Source organism: Crassostrea angulata, chromosome 6 (assembly GCF_025612915.1).
Source record: "Crassostrea angulata isolate pt1a10 chromosome 6, ASM2561291v2, whole genome shotgun sequence".
Classification (NCBI taxonomy): Eukaryota; Metazoa; Mollusca; class Bivalvia; order Ostreida; family Ostreidae; genus Magallana; species Magallana angulata.
In genome coordinates, this window is record NC_069116.1 from 61314924 (window position 1) to 61339843 (window position 24920).

General features: G+C 36.1%; 1 protein-coding gene across 5 annotated transcripts; it reads right to left on the reverse strand.

The window, feature by feature from the left end:
• Nucleotides 1-1572: 1572 nt before the first annotated feature.
• Nucleotides 1573-23890, reverse strand: LOC128189923 (protein phosphatase 1 regulatory subunit 16A-like). Of its 5 annotated transcripts, none has more exons than XM_052861738.1 (13): nt 23785-23890; nt 19148-19590; nt 18574-18644; nt 16561-16706; nt 14273-14376; nt 12331-12455; nt 11214-11339; nt 9992-10067; nt 9614-9734; nt 8973-8987; nt 7427-7519; nt 4830-4947; nt 1573-4557 (listed from the first exon to the last, which is right to left on the reverse strand). In XM_052861738.1, the coding sequence occupies exons 2-13, from the start codon at nt 19413-19415 to the stop codon at nt 3682-3684; spliced, it is 2139 nt and encodes a 712-aa protein (XP_052717698.1). In that variant the 5' UTR covers nt 19416-19590; nt 23785-23890; the 3' UTR covers nt 1573-3681. The 5 variants fall into 5 exon arrangements, with proteins under 5 accessions (XP_052717698.1, XP_052717697.1, XP_052717699.1 ...); XM_052861737.1 differs by lacking the exon at nt 23785-23890 and adding an exon at nt 21951-23155; XM_052861739.1 differs by lacking the exons at nt 8973-8987; nt 23785-23890 and adding an exon at nt 21951-23155.
• Nucleotides 23891-24920: the final 1030 nt, after the last annotated feature.

Consider the following 24920-nt stretch of genomic DNA (forward strand, 5'->3'; position numbering starts at 1 on the left):
TTCATATTTCCTCACAAAGCTAATGGTCTTACTCTTGCTTATAATTTGGCTAAACACTTGTTTACTGAGCCATTGGCCCCACATTTGTTCACAAAGCTATTGGTTTCACACTTTCCACAGACCCTTTAGCCTTATACTTGTTCACAAGCCCATTGGCTGCTCACTTGTTACCATTGGTTTCACACTGGTCACAGAACCATTGGCCTTACATTTATTCACAAGGTCATTTGCCTCACACTTTCTCACAAGGCCATTGGCTTAACACTTGTTCACAAGTCCATTGGCCTCACACTTGCTCACAAGGCCATTGGCCTCACACTTGATCACAGAGCCCTTAGTTACACACATGCTCATAAAGCCACTGGCCTTGCGTCTTCACACAAGGCCAATAGATTCACACTTGATTAGAGTTATTGACCTTACACTTGCTTACAAGGTCATTGGCTAAACACTTGCATTGATCCATGTTCACAAGGCCATTGGCCTCGTAGTTGCTCATAAGGCCACAAGCATTGCACTTGTTCACAGAGCCATAAGTTTCAAAATTATTCATAAAGCTATTGGCCTTATACTCATTCACAACAGCAATGGTCTTATATTAATTCACAAAGTCATTGGGTTCATATTTCCTCACAAAGCTAATGGTCTTACTCTTGCTTATAATTTGGCTAAACACTTGTTTACTGAGCCATTGGCCCCACATTTGTTCACAAAGCTATTGGTTTCACACTTTCCACAGACCCTTTAGCCTTATACTTGTTCACAAGCCCATTGGCTGCTCACTTGTTACCATTGGTTTCACACTGGTCACAGAACCATTGGCCTTACATTTATTCACAAGGTCATTTGCCTCACACTTTCTCACAAGGCCATTGGCCTCGCACTTTCTCACAAGGCCATTGGCCTTACACTTGCTCACAAAGCCACTGGCTTTACACTTGTTCACTGAACCATTCACTGAGAAGTTGATCTAGAGCCATTGGCCTCACATTTGTTCACAAGGCCATTGGTCTTGCACTTGTTCACAAGACCATTGGGCTCACAGTATTGGCCTCACAATTGACAGCGCCATTGGCCTCACATTTGTTCACAAGGCCATTGGTCTCACACTTGTTCACAAGGCCATTGGGCTCACAGTATTGGCCTCACATTTGTTGACAGCGCCATTGGCCTCATATTTGATCACTTATTCACAAAGCCTTTGGCCTTACACTTGTGTTCACAGAGCTGCACTTGGTTCAGAAAAGTAATTGGCCTCACACTTGTTCACAAGGCCATTGGCCTCACACTTGCTCAAAAGGCTATTGCCCTCACATTTGCTTACAAGGCCATCAGCCTTACTAACTTGTCAGTGTGAAAGCACCTATGACAGCAATGGAAAGATAATTCTTTTTCTGTAAGACATTCTAAATCAAAATCCAACAAATGATGAAAGCACTGCATTGTCTGTTTACTTGTTCATGAAATCAGCTATATAGATTGGAAGTCCTATACAAAGACTGGCATCACCGCATGTGCAGTTTATTTTTGCTTTCCTCTTTAGCAAAGTGAAATCATAACGCGACAACTCAACCTGTTTGGATTTTTTTTAACAGTTAAAAGAAGTCATTCTCTAGACATTGTTGATAAACAGTCCATGAAGAAAAGTTTGATTCTTGTGACATTGTTCCTCTGATGAAAACAAGAACTCATAACAAAACTCTCCAAATATAGAAAAATCCGATATCTATTTTCTTTTATATCTCTTGAGGCAACCTTTTATTGTCATTGAGTACATTTGATATAAGTACAAGTAACAAAAGGCATTGCATACTGTATATTCTGATCACATTTACTCTTATAAACACAGGAAGAGAAGGAGTTTGACCAATGAATGATAAAGACCGACCTGTGTACGAATACTCCCAACATAATTACATTGACATCTCGCTATCAAGATGGATTGAAAATATACTTGTTGCTTGGAAATTTTATATTTTGGGTCAAAAAGGTACAAAAATGGAAAACTAATGCATATTATCTGCATAGAATTTCCTTCCTGATGTCTGACAACCACATACCAGGCCAAGAACCTGCTGAAATTGACTAATTCTGGAAAAGTCAGAACATTTTCTTATTCTCAAATTATTTCGCCACTTGTAATTTCAATAATTTTTGACAAAAAATCTGTAGGTTGGCTTAAAATCAGGATAAGATCTGGCCATGGTATGACATAATACCAGACACCAGTTTAACTGATTTGTCTTTAAGCAGACATGATGATGAATTAAGAGGGAAATTGCACTAAATACTGAACAATACCAGCAGTGTTGGACAAGTAATTGCTCACTCTCAAAAATGTCCTCCATTTAATTACATGTCATAAAAAATTTGATTAGAAATCTAAAAACTCAGTATCAAAATCACATCTGGAATTGATATCAAACAATTAGCAAGAGAATTGCCTCTGAAAAAACTTCCTAACCATGAAACATACTCAATGAACTGATTTCTATCCAAGTTACATTCCTTGGAGACATTATTTTGATACTTGATCTTGTTTACATTCTGTTAATCACATTCTACCCCTAACAAAACACCAGTGCTTGACATAAAAATACTGCATAAATAAAATAGCTTCGATATAAATGTGCAAAAAGCTTCTAAGTTAACAGCACTTCTAAAAATAAAATATACAGAAAAATATTGCATATATACACTAAAAACCCTGTGGTACAATTTGCCGTGCAGTAGATGTGTTCATTTTATTCAGTATACATAAATATGTGGCTCCAGATCAGTGCTTAATGGGAAGGGGGGAGTGGGGTGTCTCCCGGCCCATAATCCCCCCTAGGCTGCCTCCAAAATAAGTCATGAATTCTACACCTTATGCATTCCTTAAGTAAATGATAACTTGGATAAACTTCTCTAGGGGGAAATCAAAGGAATAGGTTTCATTGGGATATGCTCAGTTCTACATATTCTTGACAGCAATGTTACACTCTCTCCCAGTCACTTACTCCTTATACAATATTACCGTAACTTGCTTTATATTCAGGGTGAATAAGGGTTTGTATGGACATCATGTGGAAAGAGGGGAATGCCTTATTTCAATGAAGGAGAGTCTGGAATGTAACCTTTCAATGACACAGGAAAATGGAGTTTCACTAATCCCAAGGCAGTTGTGACATATAACATTTATGATTCATAACACATCTAAATTTTATCATTAACCTTTAGAATTTTGTAGAAAAAATTATAAAAAACAAAATTCAATGTATCTATATGCCAGGCAATATTCTTACAGAATGGCCATTTTGATATTTTGAGCAATGATAGAAGAATATGAGCACAAACTCTGGAAAAAAGTTACAAAGCATTTGTTCAACAAGACCATCTCCAAAAAACTGATCAACATTTGTATGAAAATAAATATAGCTTTACATCTATAAAGCAATCTGTTATAAATACAATTCACATCTCGGAATATAACATCATTAAACTTTGTTTATCTATCGACACACAACAATTCTCTCTTTTATATAAAAAAATGATATCACAATTCAGCATGAATCACTATGACACGATGCTGCACACTTTCCAGGACCGAGGGTCCTATCAATCTTAGAATCACTAACGATTTCCTAATGTATTTTACATCCTACGATGTGACCAAACCATTGAAGCCCCGCCCACCTATGATCACATGACAACACAGCAGCCATGTTTCTCTTCCTCCCCAATGACAGGGGCACTGTTGGGGGCCTTGAATTTGTGGACCGCGTCGTGGTGGTAGCCCTGCGTATTGTTGTTGGTGTTGTGACCGTTCTTGTCTTTGTGTGGGACCTCCTTACCGGGAAGGGAAGACGAACTGTATTTTTTGCTGTCATTCGAGCTAAGACTGTGGATAAACATGTTCTGCACTTGAGAACTAATGTCTGTTAAACTGTTCTCCCTGCTCCTTGACTCGGCGCGCTGTCTTTTTAGATCTGCTAGAGTTATAGATTGCGGCCCAGAGGGATAGCGGACATTGGGGGCTGCGGGCACTGATTCACTATTATTCAGTTGATACGAGTTTGACTTGGCACGAGAACCAGGGGCCTCGCCCCGTTTTTCTTGCTGCCTTCGCCGAACAACTTCCTGTTCCGACACAGACTTTGGAATGTTGGGTTTATCTGACACGGTTTCTGCGTGTGAACTTGGGCGTTCCTGTCGCCCTGCAGGGGGAGGCTGGGGGCGAGCCTTCTGACCTTGAGGCGGACTCTCGTGTCTGCTTGACCTTGAGTTGGTTGACTGGCGTTCTCCATGTGGTCTGTCGGTGGACCGGTTTCTGGGAGAAGTTTTGGAGGGTGCTGTAGTATCAACAGTCTTTGGTTGCCGTGTTGATGAGGGCGACGTGGTTTTTGCTGGTGGTGATGTGGTTTTTGCTGGCGGTGACGTGGTTTTAGGTGGCTGTGATACCTGTTTTGGTGGATGTGATGATTGCTTGGATTGCTTTGGTGGTTCAGGTTTCTCTTCATCTATGATAATCTGGACATCATCAATGTTTGTTGCTGGGCTATTCTCTTTATCATCCTCCTACAATTATAAATCACCATAAAAATTTGGGCGATAATCCATCTTGCAAAAATTAAAAGAACTGTTAAGAACAATATAAAGGTCTTTAAGTTTTATAAATTTATCTGGTTATTTTACTCAATAAATACTGGAGATTTTTTAAATATATTAATTCAAAATTAAAATATCCATCAGGCAAAACCAAAGGTGACAAAATTTTGGTCTCAAAGTTTTATAAATTTCTATTCTTAGAGAATTATTTTATCAATCAGTAAATAAGTCTATGCACTGACCATCAAGTCTTCTTCTTCGCCGTTTTGTCGCCATCCAAAGTGAAGTGCCTCCTCCCGAGCCTCCTTCATGAAGAGCGGAGATTTGTCTCCCCTCATGCTGCTTCTTCTGATTGACGCACTGCAGAAATAAAACGTCACCAATTAGTTCATCACAATGCAGCAGTGAATACACAGCCATAATAACAACAGCCATACTAGCAACAAGCCAACAGAAAATTTCAAATAGTCTACCATCAACATTAGATACCTCAGTCAAAAACATACTGCAATAAGAACTCATCAAATATGTGGCGACAAAAACATATCTCACAGGAATCAATGAACAGCGCTCTATATAAAAGTGTTATTTTTTATTACAGAGTTAGGTGGCATCGACAACCTTATTTAACTCAATGTCATATAGTACACCAGTAGATGTATAGGTAAACCAACATGTTAAACAAGATTGTCACTGATATATGCTATTATATACCAGAGTTTCTACAAGTCAAATGAATCATTAATTTTTACGCAAAGCATTACATACTCAAAACACGAAAAACAATTGTTAAATTCAATGTGATACATGGCAAATGATTAGATGTTGCTTGCTAATTCCCACCAAAGTATTGATCATAACAAATCAGTGAACCAGTACAAATGGCGGCCAAGTTTGTACCATTAAGTATTTAGTATGTCACTCTGGTGGATTAGACACTCTGTGTTAAAAAGTAAAATTAAAAGCAAAAAAAAAAATTAAACCAACCAAGTTTTTAAAAATAGCTATCAATACAAAAAACTACAAAACTATATTTCAGAAATACAAAAAAGCTTAAAAATTACAAATAAGTTCTAAAGATCTAGTTCTGATTTTCTGAAGACAATTTAATCCTGATAACACGACTGGAAGAATGGTAGCTACTACACCACACCAAGATGGCTTCTCCAGTGGTCTATCTGCCAGGAAGTAAGATACATGCTATTGTTGATTGTTTGGATTTCAAATAGAGAGAGAGAGAGAGAGAGAGAGAGAAATAAGATAGAGGACAGATATTTTGATCAAAATCAGATACTCAAATGTTTGTTTTTTCACTCACAAGGTAAAGCATGATTGCTGGTTCTAAAACTCAGAGATAACATGCAATAGGGATAACTCTGTCGAGTCAAACCAAAGATACCCTCAAACATTTGTATATGATGCAGCATACGATGCAGAAAATAAAGTATAAAATTTTCCATATGGAAATTTATAAATATATAAATACACTCCACATGGTATTCCTGACATGAAGGAAGAGGTACAAAAAATGTTTCTCTCTATGATCATATTCTATTTAAAAATTAAACTCGACAAATTGCCACATGCAATATTAGAAAACTCACAAATGTCACATACAAAGGTATCTTCTCCATGTCAAGTGTTAAGTCTGGTTCCTACACACTTAAAAATAATAGTCATTAGCGAATAAGCGTTATAATCAGATCTACTGATCCCAATATGTAACCCACAGTAACTTTTAAAATAAAGAAAACTACTATTGTGATAAAAACAAAATTAGCAAACTGCAAAAGTTAACATAACACCTACACTACTGATCAGCAAGCAGAAGAGATAGAGTAAATATAAAATCTAGTGTCAAACATTTCCACCCAGCATCCATTTCCAGGCAATTTTCTACACTGCTAATACAGATATATGCCTAAAACACCAAGAACTACTGTTACTGTGACAAGGCATTTTAATCCCAATATAACCCCTCTTGTACCCCAATCCTATTCCATTAGTGAACACCTATTAACCCCTATCCTCGCTCCCCCCTTATACCGCACCTCTATTCCATCAGTGAGCAAGGGATTCACCTTTTATTGGAGCACTATAGAACTCTAATGACTTCTGATGCAGGCACTCCTATACCCCATTCCCAATTAATGCAGAATAGTCAAGAATTTGCCCAAGTGATCTAAACTAATGATGGTTTAATGGCTAGTTTTTTTGGTTCTAAATTATCTCTCTTGGCTAAATTTGCTTGAAATTCATACTCTCATATTAAAACTTATTATTAAGGTGTTGAGAAAGTTTGTTACCATGTTTACAAGGTTGGACCTAGACCTTCAGATCCTAACTTCTGAACAAGCATTCTTAAGTTATTATCTTAAATTATTGGAAACGAGAAATTTGATGGCATTGCAAAGAAAGACAGAGAGAAAAAAATATACCGGTATATTGGCTCACAATCCAAGGCTTGGTTTGAAGTGACACGCCAGAGATTTATTACTGCCTGGTTAATTTGACTTGACATGCAAGCAGTTAATGCAATATATATCTGTCCCACAATATATCAGTTTTTTCTACTCCATCCCCAAGACTAAAGACAAGGACCCTATGTGACCCCCCCCCCCATATGTTTTAATTAATATATAGACACCCTTAATCGATATTATTCTACACACCCTTGCTACACAGGTCTTTAGGAATGGTGTCAATGGATTTTGCATGAGAGCTTAGGCGCAATCATAAGGTTGATAAAAACACTACAGGAAATGCTGCAGCTTCTAGCTGTGAGTAGTAGCTGAGAGATAGAGAGAGTTAGTGAGGTTAATGGCGGCGGCATCATCACCTGTTGCTGGCTTTGTGGTGGTGATGAGGGTGTTCGTAGTGCTCGTTCAGAGACGTGTTGGAGTTTGTCACTGAACCTGAGCTATTTGATAAGCTGAAACAGAAAACAGGCAACACCTGGTAACACAACACACTACAAAGCACAGTCATAACTCACAGAAAATCTACTTTCATTCATAATAAGATAAATTGGTAGAGGTTTTGAATATATTGCCATCTGTTAAATGTCTGTTTGGAATGATCAACTGGTATATATAAGAAGCGTACTTAATGGCAATATTTATAACTGGTTAGTTGTCTGATTACTGAAGTCTGTTTGCAATGATCCTTTATATGGTTTGAATTAAGACAATTGTCAGCTTTGACCTAAACATAACCCATTCAAACTAGAAACATCAGCTCTGACCTAGACATAAACCTTCTCGACTAAAACATTAGCTTTGACTTAAACCTTCTCGACTAAAACATTAGCTTTGACTTAAAACCTTCCCGACTACTGGCGACTAGAAACATCTTTAACCAACTTCCATAGCCCCATTAACTGGTCTTAGCTATAATGCCCTCATTTCTTAATAGACCTCATTTCAACTTCTGAAAAGTGTTCACCTTCAATGCAATCTTCAGCTACAAATAGTACACAATTCCCACCTGTATTTCACTTTCTGTTCTTTGCTCAATCTGTTAACAATAAATATACCTAAAATTTTAACCATGGATGTAGGGTTACCATATTTCAGAACCAAAAATACTGGCACACAAACCTTTAGAAATATTACTGGTATGTGTTGCATATGATTATATCAATTCCCATAATAGCTGCATTTACAAGAAACTATTAATGGAGTGAGGACCTTTAGTGTACAATACCCCAGTGATTATTATTCTTCGTAATATGACAACATCTCTCTATTATGCATTTCTATATTAAAATCTGATCTATCTTTTATTCAACATGCAGCCTGAATACTAGAATAATGCACAATGTATAATACAATATGAAGAACACAAACTGAAGATACATGCACATATAACAGACAGACAGATGGACAGTCAGAGACAGACGGACAGACAGATGGGCGGACATATGGACAGAGAGCTAACTGGAATGGCCAATAACTAGTAAGTCACAGTAATCCTGATACATAGGAGAAAGCAAGCGGAGCACTGACTCCTAGGTCAGAGTCTCTGCAGTATGGTATGAAGCATACACTTTATATAATTATTCAGTAAATGTCTACATTTATGTGTACAATGTGAGCTATATACATAGTTATACACATTCTCATTGATTACATTGTCATACTGTACAGTAACTCATTCCTGATACTGTATAAATAGTCCCTGGTCCTCAGCACATAGACCTCGGGCTAGCCCTCGGGTAATACATTAGGATACAAACAGGGTGACACAGTTAATGAAACATTGCAATGTTTAACAAAGGAACACAGAAATAACTAAAGAGGGTTATATGTATAAAATTATGAATAACTGGTGACTCAATAAAGCAAAAAAACAATCCTAAAGAATGCTAGTACAGATGTACTTACTTGTGGGAGTGGCCTCTGGTAAAAATAAGAGGTTAAAGGTCAAGGGTCATGTTGGAAGAGAAGCTACTAGCTAGATTATATACTATTAGAGGAATGGGACTTTTCAAGAGAAAACTACAATATCTTAATTTTTATCTTCGCCTTTAGAACAACTCTGGGAACTAATTATGAATACTTAGTTAACTTAATGTATAAAACTTGAATTTTATTTTTATAAATTGCATTTACAATCCTATTAGCAATATAATTCTTTTAAAAAATTCATGTTTGTAATTCCAAATGTTTCTTCATGAATAATCAATTACAAATCTGGGTTTGAGATCATCTTTGCTGTAACTACTGCACAATCTCGGAGACTCCTAAAGTTATAGATTAATGGAAATGACTTTATTTATTCTCCAACAAAATAATGAATATCTATTTGTTTCCATTGTCCTTTAAACAAACAATTTTGTCCCCCTAAAAGGAGAAGGGATCAAAGCACGATATACAAAACAATGGTCTATAAAAAGCTAGGCAAAAATGCTAGCTAAAAGAAGCTTCCTTTAACAGTTTGTGCCTAAAATTCCAGAGTTTTCAAGGACTGTAACATGGAAGTAGTTTTTTTGGGGGGTCACCCTCCACCCCACTGGTCTACTTACGATCTACTGGTGTGACGTGCGCTACGACGAACACTGTCCTTCGTTCGACTTGCTTTGTTCGTCTCAATTTCATCTTTCATGTCTAAGATCTTTTGTCGAATTTCAGCATCCTCACACAAGTCTGAAGACATAAGGGAAACATGCAGCTTATGAAGTGAGAGCTGAAATCTGAACTAAGAAATCTGTCTACTGATGCATCTCAAGACTTTGAAAATAATAAACCCACATATAGTTTTAAGTACTGGTAATTTATTGACACCAGCAGATTAACAATCATTCAACTATCAGCAAATTAAAGATAGTAAAAGTAGGAAAAATTAAAACAACTGGCGATTGGAAAGTCAACAATGTGAGGATTCCGAATTTATGTTTGCTCACCAAATGCTGTCTCCCCATTCCGTGTCTTGGCATCAATGTCAGCCCCGTTCTTCACCAGAATCTCCAGGATTTCTGGCTGGAAGGCATAGCAGAAACATTTAATCATCAGAAAATGAAGAGGATATCATGCTTACAATAATAATAGATAAACTAAATCAACAGACAAATACTCTTTAATATGACTTATTTCCTTGAATCCTCTAAACTTTTTACATGTAACTGGGGAAAATCTGAATAAAATCACTAGTAACCTTAGCTGGAGGTACTGAACAGCTGACAGACCAATTAAGCTTGTATATCACCTGAGAGACATACCTATAGCCAGCAGGCAGCAGCGTGAATTGGTACAGACTAGTCAAACTGATACAGGTAACAGTTTATCACCTGAGAGACATACCTGTAGCCAGCAGTATGGATTGGTACAGACCAGTCAAACTGATACAGGTAACAGTATATCACCTGAGAGACATACCTGTAGCCAGCAGTATGGATTGGTACAGACCAGTCAAACTGATACAGGTAACAGTATATCACCTGAGAGACATACCTGTAGCCAGCAGTATGGATTGGTACAGACTAGTCAAACTGATACAGGTAACAGTATATCACCTGAGAGACATACCTGTAGCCAGCAGTATGGATTGGTACAGACCAGTCAAACTGATACAGGTAACAGTATATCACCTGAGAGACATACCTGTAGCCAGCAGTATGGATTGGTACAGACCAGTCAAACTGATACAGGTAACAGTATATCACCTGAGAGACATACCTGTAGCCAGCAGTATGGATTGGTACAGACCAGTCAAACTGATACAGGTAACAGTATATCACCTGAGAGACATACCTGTAGCCAGCAGTATGGATTGGTACAGACCAGTCAAACTGATACAGGTAACAGTATATCACCTGAGAGACATACCTGTAGCCAGCAGTATGGATTGGTACAGACCAGTCAAACTGATACAGGTAACAGTATATCACCTGAGAGACATACCTGTAGCCAGCAGTATGGATTGGTACAGACCAGTCAAACTGATACAGGTAACAGTATATCACCTGAGAGACATACCTGTAGCCAGCAGTATGGATTGGTACAGACCAGTCAAACTGATACAGGTAACAGTATATCACCTGAGAGACATACCTGTAGCCAGCAGTATGGATTGGTACAGACCAGTCAAACTGATACAGGTAACAGTATATCACCTGAAAGACATACCTGTAGCCAGCAGGCAGCAGCATGGATTGGTTGCCATGAGTCGAAATCTCGCCTATCTACTGAAACATGGTGGTCAAGTAGAAACTCGGCAACCTCCTGGTAACCGTTGGCAGCAGCAACATGTAACTACAAACAACAACACATTAATCAATGAAACAATCAATCAATCAGTCAATCAGTCAATCAATCAATCAATCAATCAATCAGTCAATCAATCAATCAATCAATCAATAATCACATAGAAAGAATCAAACAACTCAAGATTAACTAAGAACAACTGCCATAGGTACAAATCGAGTACAGACACATTGATCTGTTAAAGGAGATGTATATCTGTTGGAAATTATATTCCATTCTTTTTTTTAAATTTATGAACAAAAATCAATCCCCAGATATTTTCTCATTCTTATTACATTTTTAAACAATTCATAAATCAGGAACTTTAAACTCCATTTGAGATCGCAAATGAATGAAAATTTACCCCAATGGGAAGTCTGATTTTACAGCACACTTGTTGTCTGCAGTTATGATAACTAACTTACACACAAAGAATTGTTAAAGTTATATTTCAATCAATACACAAATTACTAACAGAAACAAGATTAATCAGGCAAAGCTGGACAATCTAATTTGCTACTAACATAACAATAGCACGCATGTTAAAAATTATAATGAATATGCCCCAGGAAAACAATTTTAGAACTGATGAACTCTGAATGCTTATTTCTGTAAGTTTACCACATCACAGTGTAAACTTTGTAATGAGAGCAACTTTCAACATGAGTATGCATTGTGGCATTGTAACTATGAGAGCATTAAATCCAATTGAAGAATTATTTCCTCAAACTCAATTATTCCCCTCGCAGAATTTTTTTTTAAAAGTATTTATCATTTCCCAATAGCAAAGCAGAAATGACTCCTTAATGATCATATTATCCCATGAATATACATTCCACCAAGTCTCAATATGTTGTTGAGAAATGTAAACCTAACTTTCTATTTTTCCATAATCTCGAGTTTATTCTTTAATTACAGCTAGCACAGAGGCTGTATATAAATACAAATCATGACCTAATATAAAAATTGACTAAATCCACTGGGTGGTGATTATACTTACTGGGGTGGCACCATCGGAGTTGATAAATTCTAGATCTCCGCCTCTCTTTGCAATCTGTTTAAGGTCATTCAGCATCTTTTTTTCAGGAACCAGTCGTGTATCGTCGATGTCTTCTTGTGTTATACCTACAACATGAAACCTCACAATTAGATCTCATCTACAAAACATCTTCAGACAATAATATAAAGAGATAATTAAAGGGTTTAATCAATAATATAAAGAGATAATTAAAGGGTTTAATCAATAATATAAAGAGATAAATAAAGGGTTTAATCAATAATATAAAGAGATAATTAAAGGGTTTAATCAAAGGTTTAAATACTAACAAAACATGATCCCCCCATAAAGCTTCAAAGAAAGCGACAGAAGTCAATGTGTCTCCTATGATAATCATACGTAGGAATCTAAAGTCAAAGAACTTGGTCAAATACCAGTGGGGTATAAAGCAGGACCAGTCATGGACACATGGGAACTTATATTGCTGGAGCCAGAGTTCATTTCTATTGTGTGTCTTGCTGATTTTGATGGATGGGTATATAACTATATACAGTTCATGTTTCAGTCAGTAAGTTCCCCAGGATCCCATTTTCAAGAAAAGTGAAATCTTTTGGCAATACTCCTACGCATTCTGGACTAGATAAGTCAATAAAGGAGCTTTCAAGTTCAAACTACTCTCTGATATAATCACAAAATGTCCTTTCCTGTAATTGTATTTAGACACATCTAGATATTCTGACTGCCATCCATCACATTAACGTGCAGAAGTAATGTACTTCAGAGATACAAAGTTTTACATTCCACAAGGAGGCTTGAAAATGTTTTCATTTCTGTATCTACAAAGATGATTGAAGAGATACCATTTAATACATGTCAAGGATCTGATGCAGCACAGCAGAGTGCTGAATGAATTGGTGGGTTACATAACACAGCTCACATGAAGTGTGTCAACTTGGCTGGAGCTTACAGAGAGAGCTTCCTGCACAAGAGCTGGTGTCCTGTGAGAATGTGGGAGTTCTGTAACAAGTGTTGGTTATAAGCCACAGCTGTAACACAGGGAGAGGGGGTAGAGGAGCTGCCAAATCATCAGATTTATCCTCTGCCAACTCATCAAGGAGAGGATCGGTATCTTATCTAAGGAGATAGACTTCCTGGGTTCTGAATTATTCCCTGAGCCATTATTGTCTGAAACTACTATCTTACTTTGATAATTACCAGGCATGATATAATTAAAAAATGAAATCAAACAGGAGTCTCCTACAGTTTGATTAGGCAAAGTCTGGCCAGTAAAGAAATCATATAGGCCAACATTAAGAAGAATTGTTAAGTCTAGTTGTAAAGTGCAGAATATAAATATGTATGAGGTCATTAAAGAATAAGTTTTAACTTTCCTGCTTTATTAAATAAATTAACAATTTATATTCAATTTCCATACAAACCCCATGTTAAAATCTAATTGCACAGACTGGTTTTTGGCACCTGGTCTGTAGAAATCAGTTCCAGAAAAGGTACAAATATTGGGAATTAAATAGTGCTCAAAATTGATTTTATGCACCAAATAAAACCATATCTTGGAAATCTTATTTTTTGAAAACGATGTTGAACATATTGCTCATATGGAAGTCCCATTCCCAGGGTTTTTAGTTCAGTTTATAGTGTGTGCAGTCAATTATTCTGTTTATGATATTGCCTATGAAACTTAGTAAATATATTTATTTCTTAAATTCAGACCGTTAAGGTGAGAATTTAGCCTAATCATTATGTTTTTAAAAATTGTAGCCTATTGATAATAATTCTCTTTTTCAAGCCAACATTCTTACAAATACCAACATTTTAATGCAAAAAATAAAAATAATTTCCCGAAGACAAATTATGTTTTTAGTTGCCTTTCCATGACCTGGTTTGAAGTTGTCTGACTTGGGGTTTGTCGTATTTGAGACGTTACCTCTTTTAGCCATTTCTGTCTCTATGTAGTCTAGCGTGACCTCATCTTCACAGATGTCGTACGGCATATTTCCGTCAGCATTGACCGCCAAAAGTTCAGCACCCCTTGAGAAAGAGAGATGAATACATGATGATATGTTTATCTCATATCAGAAATACCGTATAACGGGTATTTTCTGCGGCTTGAAATTTTTTGCGGTTTAACCCCTTAAAGTATCAAATTAAATTCTGCGTTTTTAATTTCTGCGGTTACATTAGACCGCCAAAAAAAATACATATGTTTACCGGATTTGCCTAAGGGAACGTAAAACGAATTTGGTTTGTAGATTTATCAATTACTTCAGACACCCGTGTGTTACACTCTTGGATCGATCTAGGGGATTAACTTGCCGATAACTGTCCGTTAGGATTTGGAAGAATACTTCCGCGCTTTACATATCTTAAAATCGACATTCTTACCGTGTTCAATGTGAATGAGAACTAACTCTCAAATCTTTTACAAGTCTACTAAATACTGCTTGTGAACTTTTCTCAGATCATTTTTATTTCATACTCGACTAAACACACAGTCCTTACATCTGTTCAGCTATAATTGATATCGCACAGGTAACATGAGATAATTAGGTGTGAAATACGACGCAGAGCCCCCTAATAACGGACTGATCACGCTTGAAAATTATAGCTTGTATTTTAAATAGTGTCAAAATTAGTGATTTTTTTAAAAGAATATTTTGCGTTTTGAATTTTTGCAGATTTTTCTTATCCGCAAAATACCGCAGAAAATAAACAACCGCAGAAAATACCCGTTATACGGTATATGCAAACAGGCCTAAGGATCATGAGGCAATTTCAGACTGAAGTCAAAATTTCAGTCAGTAATAAAATTATTGCTTTACTTATCATTAAATGACTAATGAAATTTTCAATTAGCAGTGTTATATTAAACACTTTTAGTGGCATTTCAACTTTGTCAGTGTTTTCAATCATTAAAGGACGTTAAGAGTGTACAGGTTTTGATTTAAGTCTAAGATTGCTGCATGATCCTGGGGCCAGATCTCTGAAAATCCAGTGTTTTGTATACATATACTAAGCTGAAAAATCCTTCTTGCTGCTTCATCCATATTATAAAAAAAGACCCAGCTAAGCAGCAAACCTCATAAATTCTAAATGCAACTGTTAACCTCTAAATCTTGGATGTGAAAATACCATTGATTCTTAAAGTGCATTTATTGTCACAAACAGATGTACATGTACTTTGGCTTACTTATCTACCAGATAGTGACATAGATGTACAGGTGTGTGACTTACTTATCTATGAGGTAGTGACATAGATGTACAGGTGTGTGACTTACTTATCTATGAGGTAGTGACATAAATGTACAGGTGTGTGACTTACTTATCTATGAGGTAGTGACATAGATGTATACAGGTGTGTGACTTAATTATCTATGAGGTAGTGACATAGATTTACAGGTGTGTGACTTACTTATCTATGAGGTAGTGACATAGATGTACAGGTGTGTGACTTACTTATCTATGAGATAGTGACATAGATGTACAGGTGTGTGACTTACTTATCTATGAGGTAGTGACATAGATGTACAGGTGTGTGACTTAATTATCTATGAGGTAGTGACATAAACGTACAGGTGTGTGACTTACTTATCTATGAGGTAGTGACATAGATTGACAGGTGTGTGACTTACTTATCTATGAGGTAGTGACATAGATTTACAGGTGTGTGACTTACTTATCTATGAGGTAGTGACATAGATGTACAGGTGTGTGACTTACTTATCTATGAGGTAGTGACATAGATGTACAGGTCTGGGACTTACTTATCTATGAGGTAGCGACATAGATGTATACAGGTCTGGGACTTACTTATCTATCAGGTAGCGACATAGATGTACAGGTGTGTGACTTACTTATCTATGAGGTAGCGACATAGATGTACAGGTATGTGACTTACTTATCTATGAGGTAGTGACATAGATGTACAGGTGTGTGACTTACTTATCTATGAGGTAGTGACATAGATGTACAGGTGTGTGACTTACTTATCTATGAGGTAGCGACATAGATGTATACAGGTCTGGGACTTACTTATCTATCAGGTAGTGACATAGATGTACAGGTGTGTGACTTACTTATCTATGAGGTAGTGACATAGATGTACAGGTGTGTGACTTACTTATCTATGAGGTAGCGACATAGATGTACAGGTCTGTGACTTACTTATCTATGAGGTAGCGACATAGATGTATAGCCTACAGGTCTGTGACTTACTTATCTATGAGGTAGCGACATAAATGTACATGACCACATGTTGCTGCAGCGTGCAGTGGGGTCCACAGCTCTGTGTCTCGTGCATTTACAGCCGCGCCAAACTCCAATAGTAGCTTCAGCATTTCTTCATTGTCATCAATGCAACACTGAAATAAACAAAACCCAAATCAAACTCACTGTTCTGACCTATTATTGATAAAACTCAAATCTAATTCACTGTTTGACTAGATTATGATATATTCGCTATTAAGTTGCATTAAAGATCATTGTGGCTCAACACCGAGACCTTAGGTAATCTATGACTGATGTTGTACATTTTGATTACATTTGTATGCAATGTACATCTACAATGATTACACAGACAGAGAAAGGAAGGGGGTTGTCACTTTGTGTCTAAATCATGTTTACACAAAAAAGGAAAGGTCGGCTCGCCTCTGCATGAAGAAGAAATCAATTTCAACAGAATTCTTTGTTAAACATGTTGGGTATGTGAATCTAGCAGATAAAGAATAACCATAAAATTAGAATATCAAAAATAGATTTCAAAAGAATATTGCAGATAAAGAACATCAAAAACATGCAGTCAGCAGAATTTTTATTTCTTAGTACTAAGTTTAATGTAAAGAGTTTAATCTACAAGAAATATCCTTGGTGGGTATTAGAAATAAAATCACTATGTTCCTTTCTTGCTGTGTTTTAACATGAACTTTAGTAATAAACTGAAAAGAGCTAGCTCCATCTGTAAACAATTAGCCTAAAGTTATGCATCACATTGGGAGAATTTTCTGTGTGCCTCTGTGATCAATACAAGTGGCAGATAGTTCTGTATTTGTTGATGAGTGCTGGGTGGTGAAATATGGCTGTGTACCATTTGATTGGAGAGATGTAGCTTTTTTGCATTTGAGTTTGGAAAAGACATCATTTAAGAGTGGCTGACATTCAAGTTGATGGATCTATGAGTAACAGAAGACGAGTATCGGAGGGAGCAGTCACTGCAGTAGCAGTGGAAAGATCATGTCACTGTGAAATCATGCAGTAACAGGGAGCAGTTATTGCGGTCAGATGCACAGAGATAAATAGTGGCATTAGCAGGAAGATCAAGGGCAGATAATGAGGTGACAGGGACAGTAATAGGAATATCTGGGGGGGGGGGGGGGGGGGTAGAACATTGTGGTATTTAGAAACTGTAGCAGAATTGTTAATGGAAGACAATGTGGTTTAAAGGAACAGTAATTATGGCGGTAGCAGGAATTAATATATAAAGGAAAGACCATGAAGCATCAGGAAGCAGTTATTGTTTTATCAGAAGGAAGATCTCAGGGATAATATAGTTTTTGAGACCAGTCCTTACTGACATTTGATATTATAGATTTATAATGAACACTTCCCTATCTAATAAGCCTTAAGAATTTGTCTTTTGATGTCAGATTTCTATTAATTACTTTTTCACAGAATTGTAAAATGAAAATTCCTCTCATTAATTAGAGAGGGGAGGTAACTCTGTCTGAGTGATGCATCCGATGTAATTAACTTCTAAATCATGCTTACAAACTGAAAGATAACAAGAATATTGCCAAACCGTTGATCCTCCAGTCACAGAAATGATGTAATCAACTTCTATACCTTTACATCTCCTGAGGCTTATCACCATAGTGCATCAAGATGCATGTGTATTATCTACTAGAGCAAGTCCCCTGTTGCTTAGCCTTAAGATAATTCTATATAGGACAGAACAAATCTGGAGAGACACATGCTTCCCAGGTTGCATACTGAGAGAATCAAACAAAGAGGACCTCTAAATTACAATATATTCTAGAGAGATGGTTCAGTCTTCAAATATAAATAGTTTCCATGGTGGCCTAATGTTTTCTAAAATGGAGGACTTCTAAGCTACAAAGGCTTTAGAGAGACAATCTCATACATAAGTTGATACACAGTTTCCTTAATGGTCCGAGTGTTCTATAGAGAATATAACTCCTGTAAATAAGTAAACAGTTTCCGTGGTAATCTGACCTGATGTAGGGCGGTCAGTCCGTCCTCGTTGGTTACATCAGGGTTGACTCCGGCACTCAGAAGACGCTTCACTACAAATAGAAACAATATCAGTTATCCATGCTCTTGTTACGGCTCTGTGACAAGACGGAGAACCTTAACCCAGGTCGGAGAACCTTAACCCAGGTCGGAGAACCTTAACCCAGGTCCTGTACATTGGATCACTGTTTAACAGAGTCAAAATTCCACTTTGTGGCTTATATTATTATTACAAATCTAGACAGTGATGTTAACACTATCTAGAGATAATCATAAATTGTGGCTACACAAACAATCATCAATCTCTTTATCCCCTGAAAAAAAAAGGATCTTACTCCCTGCAGTTTCTGCATTAAAACATCAAAACACCGAAAACAAAATTCCTAGAAATGTTGTAGGTTTTGTATGCATTGTAGATGAGTCTGATAATTTACCTTTATCAACTAAGTGGGTAAAGTGATATTTATTTCTTTTTTTTTAGATGAAATAATTTTCCTAAGAAAATATTTCCCTGATTTTTTCAAACTTGCAATAATAATTAATCACAAAAACTTACCATCCTCCAGATCATTGCGAGCTGCTGACTCCAGCAACATTATATTTCCTTTGAAGCGAACTCTTGTAGTCTTTTGCCGTCGCGGATGCTTTTTTGGTGGCTGACCTTTTTTTGCCTTTTTTGAATGGTCCTTATCAAGCTGTTTATCATAGTTAGCCCATTTCTTCAGCTGTTGGGAGCGACGTTTTTTAGCGTGTTTCAACCGTTCCTGCGTTCCCATGCGCTCCACACTTGGGATTTCCTGAACCAAGTCTTGATGGTCCGCCATTCTGTCCTAATAGTCAGTCAAGGAAACAAATTTGTAGTCTGGTCATACACCGAGAAAAATGTCAGAGAGAAACACAAAAGTCCTGGCGGAATGAGTTTTATCCATCCTAATTCTGGCTATTCACTCCTTTATATGCAGGATGTTCAGAGGATGCTGCCGTCTATAGCATTTTGGTCTGAAAAATCAAAGATCGGGTCATCAATAATACACAAGACAAGTCACTTTCATACAGTATTTAGTGCAGCACTAAGGACTTTGTTCTGCCTGGAGCAGACAGAGAGTACATCCATCACTGGGCAGTTACATCAATAACGCTTACATTCTGTTTACACTAATACAATGCTGTTGAATTATAGTATTGGCTCCAAGACAAAACTATAAAGATCTGCCCTGATAGCTGCTCAATACGTTCATGACTTCCTCTGGTTTATATGTTACTGAGGAAGCTTCTTCGTGTCTTAGTGAACAATTGCCTGCTGGCTGTTCATTCATCACCACAACCTGCCTTTAATTGGCATTCTCTCTTTTCTTCTTTTAATAAACTTTGCAAGAAAGCTCTACTTTTTAGACAACACGCGCGGAGAAATCGAGAAACTGAACAACAAGTCAATGAAGCCAAACCGCTACAAAGTAGTTTTGTTACTGGATTAATTGGTTTTGGCTTAATGGTGTCCTGATGCAAATGATGCATAAAAATTAACCTCATCCAGACCTTTAGATTTCTTAATGCACATTCAGCATTAACCCTTGTATCAAATCTTATAACCGATATGCTTTGCGCAAGGAGAGATTAGTAAATTGAAATTTCCACTGATAAAAGTTTAAACTAAATTGCCGTTGCATCGATCTTAAATTCCCTCCTGTCTTAAAGTTTATAGATACATGAACCACTAATGCATTAGCGAGTACAGAACTAGGCTTGTGTTTATAAATGGACATCATAATCTCCTCATTTACACAACTCAAACGGAGATATGCTAATATGGATGCTCAATCAATTGTCCAATCAGCAAATTTCAATAAAAAAGTGTATTAAAATAATTCAAGATGTCTTTTAAACAAAAGCATTGTTGTAAATTTAACAAAATTCAAGCTTCTCTCCAAGACTCCCTTATTGGCCGAAATTTGCATGCCTATCCACAAATATATGTAAGTGTCAGTTGTTTTTAATATAAAAGCAACTCCATTAGTATATCAATACAAATCTCATTTTCAAATCAATCTGTAGATTTTGATCACAGTTTCTCTTTGGAGACCATTTTATGTTTTGGTTTCTGTTTTTTCATTAGCAGCTCTGACTATAATTGTCCTTCAGAAGAAGACAAGCAACATGGTCTTATTGGTACCGAAGTAGGAAACATCTGTATGTAAATGACAGGAACTAAGAACCCGCAGGGAGTCCCAGTCTGAAGCAATCATATTTCTGACAATCAATTGGACCCATGAAGCCGAATAATGTTTGACATCAGCAGGACGCAGAGTCTTTATACAACATCCACTGCAATCAACCAGCCGGATCCTGCCACTATTTACCTCACTAATTACCACAACAAACAATCAAAGCAAACATTTAATTACAAAAAAATAATGTACAAAAAATCTCCCTTGTATTGTATTATTCAAATGAATCAATATGTCTCAACTAGAGATCCTGTAACGTAAGGGATGGATGCTGTAGACTTACAGTGTTATAACCCATTATCCAGTGATATCTCTAGAGGTACAATTAACTTATGTTACATACCTATTGTTCTTCAATAATATAGGTTACATGTATATGAATTCCTAATGGCAGAGTGTCAGTCTACCTGCATTTTGTGTTTATACTGTTTCAAATCAAATAAAATATTTTAAGTTTCTAATCATGTGATAAATTATTTAAGATTTGTATGTATTTGGACACACACATGCACATCTATATATGGGTGTTTAATATATATAAATATACATATTAAGTACATAAATATACATGTATGCCAGTGTTTATGTCTATCTCCTTTAATTATACATGTACAACCCTTTCCCTCTTGTGTATGTGTTTATTGGGCATTATGAATGTTTGTTGTACAATCTTCCTGTTGCCCCTCAACTGGTCATTAAATAGAATGAACTGTTTTTTATTAATAAATACACAAAGTTCACAAACTTTTTCAATATCACTTTAGGGGACACAATAAAGAATAGTTATTAGAAGTACTGGATACCTTATAAAATGACCTACTTTCACATAGTTTAACATCCCCCAGCTTCCACTTACACTCATCAGTGTAAAAAATAAATGTTTAATATGCAATACACTAGAGTATCTGAGTTTTTGTCTGACACCCTCCCCTTTATAGGTTAGTGTCTGAGTTTAAGTTTTCATCAGGCCCATCAATCTTTGGATCTCACCTCCTATTGATATTGAAGTCAATAAAGCAATTCCAAATATGCAAAACACAAGATTACTGTGTATTTTACAGGAATATAATCTGATCACAAATACACAACATGTCGAATTCATTTTCTCTTTGACATGGTAAGCTGTTTACTTACTTGAACACATTCCTTGTGAATTCCTTCCCACAAATCATCACATCTTCCAACTTGTACAATAACTATATCATATTAGTATCTAATTACTTTAACACATTTCAACTTGTCAATATCACACAGTAATTCCGCGGTGCACTTTACTTGCTAGCTGCCGTACAGGAGGCTGTTAGGTTCTACACATCTGACAATTCTGTATCAATAGCAACGTACAGAGCACATTTATCATCGTCAAGATCCTACAGTGGCTAATACAGATAAGATGAAGTTTATACCCCTAACTAACAGACACCATCAAAGACTGCAGGAAATGGGCGATTTATCCAACTTAAGTATTCACTAATTAAGCATTGAGAACAGAACTTCATCAATTACTACACAGCTACTAAATGGAACCCTAATCTGATAATATCAGCTGATCCCAACAGTGGGGGGTTGTTCTCCTAAAACTTAGCTCTGTACTAACAATAGCCACAGTGAAATAAATAGCTCATAAGCAGGCAAATGGAGTACTGTTTTTAATGAGAAAGTTTATTTTTATGAGGAATGCTTGTCAATAAACAGTTCATAAAAATGACCACAAAAGAAGACAATTACCATTTGGATCAATAAATATTGATGAAACACCAAATGAACCAAGTTTTAAACCAAAAAAAGAAGATTGTTTCCCATTTTAATGTAAAAGTGCTTCAATCAATATGAGATGTTTTCTTAATGACCCTCCAACCTAATAATTTTCATATTAATTAAATATTATCAAACAATTAAAAAAAGTCAAATCTTAAATTGATTTCCCAAGCAGTCACTACTTTTTAACATTTTATTTCCCATAGGATGATCGCTTATGCACACATATATAATAATTCCAGCTTAGCAAGCTGATCATATGGATAAACATGCAGATTTATCTGTAGGAACACATCCAGCATCAACATATTTTCTGGGTGGTGCTCATCTATCCACTTCAACAGTCTTTATTTTAATATAAGAGAACATTAACACGATTAACTGTGACATATCTATCAAATCTTACATCAATCATTTCATTGTTATTTTATTTCAAAACTTGCATTTCATTTCTATAAGCTTTAATTTCTCTGTTGTGTTTCTTATGTAAAACACAATGTTGCATTTATTTCATTGATCAATGAATAATAATCCTTCCTTTATAAGTCCAGTTTTCTTGTTGATTATTAGGGGCACCTTCGAAAATTAATTTATACCTAGGAAAACTCTCAGAAGAAAATATAGATGTTTGTGACATACAAAAACATGTTTCATGTGAATCATCAAGTCCATACACATTGGGCGTTTACATTTAAAGAATATAATTATTAAAACACTTTCCCTACATATTGTTGTTTTATCAAGATCTATGATATATAGGCCTATTATGTTTTCTGTCCTATAATAAAGTGGTCATTTCATGTAATACCTATACGTATCATAGCCGGTGTATTTATATCAATTGCTGCTTTATATAAACAGACGATCAAATCCAAACCGGAAATTCAGGTAGCGCTTAGACAAAAACATGTTGGACATTTTGCATTAATAATTTAACACTTTTAGGGATTCCAATGATGAAATGTAAACAGAATTCTTGTATGTGGTCATATCTAGGAGTACATATGACTGTAAAAACAAACTTGTTGCGGTAATTAAAAAAATACACCTTTTTCACAGGTGAGAACAGGTGAATCGGTTGCATTTTCACTGTGGTGGATATAAATAAATGGGTTTTATGTTTTTAAACACAATCGATACCTGGAATTATTGAACAAATCTGTATATTTCCATTTAATTCCAACGAAAGTGAATAATCCTAAATATTTACCTTTCTTATGCGACAAATTCACCAAATTCCGGTAACATTTTTTAACACAAAATGTCGCCTATGTTTTTATCACAAGAGGGCGCTTGACATATCCGCTATTTTGTCACGTGACAATTTCAGGTCACTTCAAAAATTGGCGGATCAAAGATATATGCCTGATTATTGCGTCAAAAATTAGGATATGTAATCGTGTTGGTTTAATCTGAGAGAGTAACTGTAATTCTGATCGCGTAACTTATTAAACAGTTAAACCGGGCATGTAGTACATGGTAGTACATATAACAACGAAAAATGTGATAAAACAAAACCCTCATTATTACATTTTGAATCTTGGTGAACCGTGCAAAATGTAATAACGAACAATGTAATCAAATAGAAAAGTGGATTGATATATAACCCAATTAGCGCACAAAATGACCCATGATAGCTAATGATGAACACAGATACAAAGAAATTATAAATATTAGTCGCTCTTGGTCTTTTCAAATGCGTATTCAGGTCTCAGTATTAATTGACCTACACTGAGGGACATATTTATAATTTATTATAAATCATTTTGAATTTACCATTCTAAAAGATTAACAGCATACACTGCAAGCAGTGAATGTGTTGAATGTGTCAGATCTTATTGATTTATTCCTTCACAATTTAACGTTAACTGTACGGTGAACTACGGTATATATACAGCATAACTGATAGGTTCACAAAATCAATTTGAGCATATCATGATATTTCCAAAAAAGTGATTTTAATTTAGAAAAAATACGTTACAATGGACATACCCAAACCTCACAGATCTATTTTAACACAATTTAGGTGTGGTGTTCTTTCTATCAGAATAGAAACAGGGCGATTGGGGGGGGGGGGGAGTAAACGATAGGCTATATATATGTATTATAAATATGTTCTGTAGAAGCAATAGAAGACGAATTTCAATTTTTTATTACATTGTACATATTATTCAAAACTTAGAACCGAATTCTTCGCAAGTATTGGCTTTAATAATCGATTACTAAACATGCCAGACTCTGACTGCACTGGTTTTCTCTTATCTAACTTTTCTAGACAAACCGCAAATTTTGTATATTCGGCTTTTATGTGCAGACAATCTATCCTGTATAAAAAATAACAATGCT